Source organism: Marmota marmota, unplaced genomic scaffold (genome assembly GCF_001458135.2).
Source record: "Marmota marmota marmota unplaced genomic scaffold, marMar, whole genome shotgun sequence".
NCBI lineage: Eukaryota > Metazoa > Chordata > Mammalia > Rodentia > Sciuridae > Marmota > Marmota marmota.
In genome coordinates, this window is record NW_025999990.1 from 10,511,546 (window position 1) to 10,517,545 (window position 6,000).

The 6,000-nt window shown below is 43.3% G+C and overlaps 1 protein-coding gene across 1 annotated transcript in view; it reads right to left on the reverse strand.

The window, feature by feature from the left end:
* LOC107139305 (O-acyltransferase like protein-like) overlaps nt 1-5,776 on the reverse strand; it is a 52,771-nt gene extending 46,995 nt beyond the window's left edge. Inside the window, exon 1 of the mRNA XM_048806131.1 lies at nt 4,636-5,776. Coding sequence (XP_048662088.1) covers nt 4,636-4,783 — 148 coding nt within the window. The 5' untranslated portion in view covers nt 4,784-5,776. The remainder of the gene's footprint in view (nt 1-4,635) is intronic.
* Nucleotides 5,777-6,000: the final 224 nt, after the last annotated feature.

The window sequence follows — 6,000 nt, forward strand, 5'->3', positions numbered from 1 at the left end:
GGCATGTATTAGTTTGCTAGCATTGCCAAAACAAAATGCCTCAGACTGGGTGCTTTAACAAATAAGAATTCACTGTCTCACAGTTCTGCAGCCTGTTGTGTCCAAGACCTGGCTGTTGGTAGAGTTGGTCTCTTCCAAGGCCTCTCTCGGGGATGCCAGATGGCTGCTTTCATGCTGTGTCCTCAAGCCGGCTCTCCTCTAAGCATGTCTGTCCTAATCCCTCCTTTCTACAAGGGCACCTGTTGTTGGATGGAGACGTTCTAGTCGTCTCATGGTTGTCTCATTATCTCTTTGAGCACCAATCTCCACATACAGTCACGAGCTGACTTCCTGAGGTTAGGATCTCAACACACGAATATGGGGGAACACAGCTCAACACATAACAAACACAAATGACAAGTAATAGTGAAATCCACAATATTTCTTAGTATATTTCCACATATAGCCAATTGATCTTCATAGAATCCTTGACTGACTCTTTTTTTCCCCCTCCAAACTCTTGCATCCATAGCCAATCTATGGTTTTCGTTGACCAAAAAGGATTATCCTGACATGAATATTGGTTGGTATTTCTGTTCATCTTAGTGAGTCATATGAACGTGAAATAAGAAAGCTGTGTGTCAAAACTGCACTCATGAGCTGGGGTTGTGGCTCAAGCAGTAGCACACTCGCCTGGCATGCGCGGGGCGCTGAGTTCGATCCTCAGCACCACATTAAAAAAATAAAATAAAATAAAGATGTTGTGTCCGCCGAAAACTAAAAAATAAATTTAAAAAAAAAATGCACTCATGTGTCCGAGATGTGCTGAATTAGATGATGGGCTGAGTGTTAAAGAATATTGCCTCACCTTTCTGTGATGTTGATGGGAGGGCTCAATGCTCTACACATCTTTAAGTCAATCTGCCTTCCTAACCATGCCTCCATCAATTTCTTAAATGGAGACAATCAATGAAACAAGAAAGTAAACTCTAACTTGTAGCACTTACTGACCTCTATGGTGAAGATACTCCCTCCATGACTGATTCTACCTCCCAACACGGTGTCCTGACCGTGGAGACAGAAGGCCACGAGCAGCAGTGTAGCAGCAATTCCCACCATTCAGACACAAGCAATGTGAGTACCTTCAAAAGAACTGATGACAGAGGGCTGGGGATGTGGCCCAGAGGTACAGCACTTGCGCAGCATGAGTGAGGCCCTGGGTTCCATCCCCAGCTCCCCCCTCCACTCACACACACACACATAATAATAAAATGTAGTCCAATAACCAGAGGGTGATGGACATTGATCACTTTTTACTTTTGTTCTGAACAACTTAATTGTGAATTTACATGATTTAACCCTTAAAAACAACGGTTCAACAACCAGCTTGACCATTTAGCAGTTGACTCTGGCAAGCCAGCCAGATGGGCTGTCGCATACTGCTGGACCTAGAAGTTGAAAGTTTTTAAAAGCTGCTATAGATTTCCAGAATGAGGGACACACCGCCCAGCCATTTCACAGGTGAGGAAACTCGTGGAGCAAACTGACAGGGCTTGGGTGCAGTCACAGCTTAGCACAGTTCATAGGACTTGAGGGCGCCACCTCCAGTCACTAAAGCTTGATTCATTTACAAGAAACAATGGGAAAAGGGACCAAGTACCTTGGGAAAGTTCTAGAGGTCAGATAGAGAAAAGGAATGAGGAAGAAGGCCGGTCAGCAAGGCAGGACGTCCCAGAGGGCACAGTCCCCGGCGTGGAAAGAGGTGAAGGTCAAGAAAAAGGAGGCAGCTAACACTACACTGGTCAGAGAGAAAGACAACTGAGAAGTCGGTCAGCAGGGAGGACGCCAGGGTTCTTGAGCTTGTGAGACTCTGGCCTCAGCCTCCAGAATAGCTGGAAATACAAGGGTGCCCAGTTGGATTTGGGGCATTTGAACCAACTTTATCAAAGATGCAGTTTCTATATGTGATAAGACATTTCTGTGGATTATGGAGTTTAAAACAACAAAGTCAAAGAGGAAGACAACTGAGAACTAAAGAGACCAGAACGTTCTCTCAAGGGCTCATCAGTAAACAGATATTAAATAAGACCACCAGATCCCATGGGGCACACAAGAGTATTTGGGGCATTTCTTTCCCATTTAAGATGGTAAACCTGTGTCTGCTAAAAAGCAAATGGGAGGCGTAGTGGAAAGGAAGACACACAGCCTCGTTTTAGAGATGTAGGATGAGTCTTCTGTCTACCCCTGAGACCATCCTCTCTGCTCAGACTGAGTCTCTAGACTTCAGTCTTCTGCTCTAGAGCAGCCACGACTCCAGTTGCCCTCTGCAAGACCAAACATCCCTGCATGTAGTCCACGGGCCTTCTTTCCACCATACTCCTCAGCACCCACTCGTTACCCAGAATCAACACCAGTTACCATCTCTGCACCACTGGGAATGATGTTTTAAATGTAATTATGCGATATTTAATACATTTAGTGGGTGGGGTTGTGGTTCAGTGGTAGAGCGTGTACTTTGCACGTGTGAGGGAGGCACTGGGTTTGAGCCTCAGCACCACATAAAAAAATAAATAAATAAAATAAAGATATTGTGTTTAGAAAATTTTTAAAAATATTTAAAAGGCATAAAAAAACCCAGACATCTATATTCTTATCATTTATCTTAAAACAAAACTTGACTACTCATTTGAAATCTCATATGCACCCCATGTATCTCCACCCTTACCACCCCTCCAGACCTGCCTCGGGACTGAATTTGGAAGTTGGTCTCATGTTTTCCTTAACATTTATACTACGGACACCCAGCCACACAGAGCCTTCATTTGCTTTAGTTTAAACTTATATACTGTATATAATCTTCTGCAACTTGTTTTCTTCCTTCTTGATGTTATTTCTGTGTATCCGTGGGCTGATACATATACCTCTCATCCCTTTTTGCTGCTGGATCTTTTGTTTTTGGTTATTTCAGGCAAGGATGGAAAGTAGGCTCTGAATCGGGGGCTCCGGAATCTGAGGACTGTGGGCTGTCATAATGTGGGCTCAAGACCTGTCTCTACCCCTTGCTTCAAGTCAGATCGTTGACATCTCTGTGGCTTGGTTTCCTCATTTATAAGTCAATGCTAATAATTCTCTCCCCCTCCTTAAGGGGGGTTTTGGGGACTAAAAGGGGCAACTGCACAGGGAGCAGAAGGGGGTCTGCTCCGTCCAAGTGCTCACTAACTAGTTCTCTTCCCTCCACATGCCTGTCAGGAAAACCATGCTGAGAACCAAGGTCAGAAACACACGCTGTGCTCAAAAAATATCAGGCAAAATGTCAGAGCGACGATGCCAAGTATTTTCTGGTACATTAGAATGAAAATCGGTTAAAACAACTATAGATAGATGTGTTCATCTATTAACATAAATTAACAGTCACCTAGCTACTGATGTTTGTCATTCAATTCTCTCGACCACTTATCTTGGGCAATTTTTTTAACTAAAAAAAAAAAAATAGTTTTCACATATCAGGCTCCCACAGATGGAACATGGTTGGTGTATGAGGAGCGTAACTTGTGACTGTGACTAATGATGACAATATGTGCCACCACCTCGTCACCAGAAATCTGAGCCAGCCATCACACCTTCTGGGTTCTCTTGGCTGGCTTATTTGGCCGGTGTTTGTCACAATGTTCCCTATCAATATCACCAAGTGTTGTAGCAAAACATGATCAATTCCAAAATGAGACTTGAAGAATGGCTACTGGACTTAATTGGGTTTATATTTTATCACCATTTCATTGGATACCAGGACATCTGAACACTATAGAATAGCAAATGTTTCAAATCATGTGTGATTTTGAGTTACCCTACATTCTATCAAAATGCTTTTCCTTATGATATATATTATGCTACTAAGTGGTTTTCAATACAAAATAAACTAGTTGTGAATTCTCCATGGAAGTGGAAATTGCTATGTTGGTTTATCTGGCTCTAGAAAGAGGGAGTTTTTACATTTTTCTTTGTTAGTGGTTTTCATCAGCCACAGGGAATCTTGCTCCTGGGACAGAGTTTTATCCCACTAAAAATGAATCCGATTTCCTGACCCTTTAGCTGCAAGAATAACTGGGAAACATACACAGAAAAAAGAAAAACCAAAACACAAATTGTAGCTGCTCGAAGTCCATACATATCACATGCAAAGAGGCCGGGCTATAAATTCACTTCTGGCCCAAGGTCAGCGCATATTTCAACACACTCATTAGAATCTAGTATCAAGGGCATACATAATGAACAAGAACTTTTTCCCTAAATAACAAAGCAACTCATTATCTACAGCAGACTAAACATCTAGAAAAAGAAATAAACCAAGCTATGCCTTGGGACAGTAAAATGTTAGCAACTTCAATAATAGTAATCAGTACCACAGTTTATAAGCAATTCTCTTCTCATTTGAAGTTGGTTCTCCTGAGAGTTCTCTGATGAGACAGGCAATTGAGCTTTCTGCAATAAAGTCTCCTCCCTCTTTGATTCCTGGTGCCATTTGTAAGCTAAGCCTCTCTTCACTTCTTTATTTGGTCCTGTGTTTTTCATTCTTACGAGTTTGTTTACCATCCTTCTAGCACAAACCTCAGACTGCCCTGCGTCCACCTCCCCAATGGTCCAGGGAAGCCTACTTACTTCTCAGAGCGTATTCTTTGGGCTTCACTGAATTCAAATCAGAAAGGAATTCATCAGTATCTTGCATGCACTTGATAGAAATGTTTCTTGCAGAAAAAACAAATGATAATTGAAAAGAGAGCAGGCAAAATAGTAAAGTTGAAGCCATTATGATCTCTCAACCCGTCAGGATAAACCTTCCTTCTTAGACAAAGAGCCTTATATTTAGGAAGCACTTCTCTACGATGTGTTGGGGGTAAATGTGACATTGATCGCTCCTTAACAAGCAAAGAGACAAACCCGTCTCTTCAGCCACCTGCAGAGATGAACAAACCATGGAAACCAATTTATATACAACTTGTTATTGTTGAGTAAAATAACTGCTACGCATGTGGGCACCGCTGACCACCTGGCTTCCTTTAGTTATGCAGATTAACCTTTCCAGCTAACGTGGATAAGGCTTGATTTTCTCCAGTTAGATGATGTGGTGTATCTCTCTGGGTTTAAAAATATACCAATGACATTAAGTGGCAATATTTGGGTTTTGCCCAGGAACGATGATTAAATCCAACCTATGACATGTTTGGACAGATGATAAGCAGAGAAGGGCTTTTCTGTGATCCGGATAGATCATGCATCTGTTGATGGCTCTGCTGGACTTTGAAAGTGGTGTCAGCCCTGGAGTGACGCACTCCCCCACAGGAAGGAGAAGCAATCGCAATAGGACAGATGGACACACATCCACACAAGCAGATTTAGAGCACACATCCTGGGAAGGAAGTGTTGCTGACGAAAGACGGGGTACCTGTGTCCACCAGCTTCAAGGAAACATAGAAAGTGTCAATTGGGATTTCTCTTGATGTAAATATTCGTTCCAGAAAGGCTTTCTTTAAATAGCAACCTCTAGATCTCCATTTAAAAGGTGACGCAATGTCTGGGAATCTTGTTGACAGTGCTGGTTATACATCTGCTCATGGGGGCGGTTGCGACTTGGTGCCACTTCCTGCTGCCTGTGGGTTTCAGAGTGTCTTCCAGCATCCCAAGCCACTGCCTCTCTCCTGGCATGTGCTCTGCCTCTCCTCTTGGTTCTTGTTCCTACTACGCTCCTATCCAGCATTCCCTTCTCTGTCTATCCTCATCTGGAGCCGTATCATCCATTCCTATTTATTCTCAGTAGGCGTTGACTCCTCTGGCACATCCTCCCTGCAGGGAACAGGCAGGGGAACAGCCTGGCTGAGTACTCCTGGCTTAAGTACTGCCTGGATGAGTACTCCTGGCTTAAGTACTGCCTGGCTGAGTACTCCTGGCTTAAGTACTGCCTGGATGAGTACTCCTGGCTTTAGTACTGCCTGGATGAGTACTCCTGGCTTTAGTACTGCCTGGCTT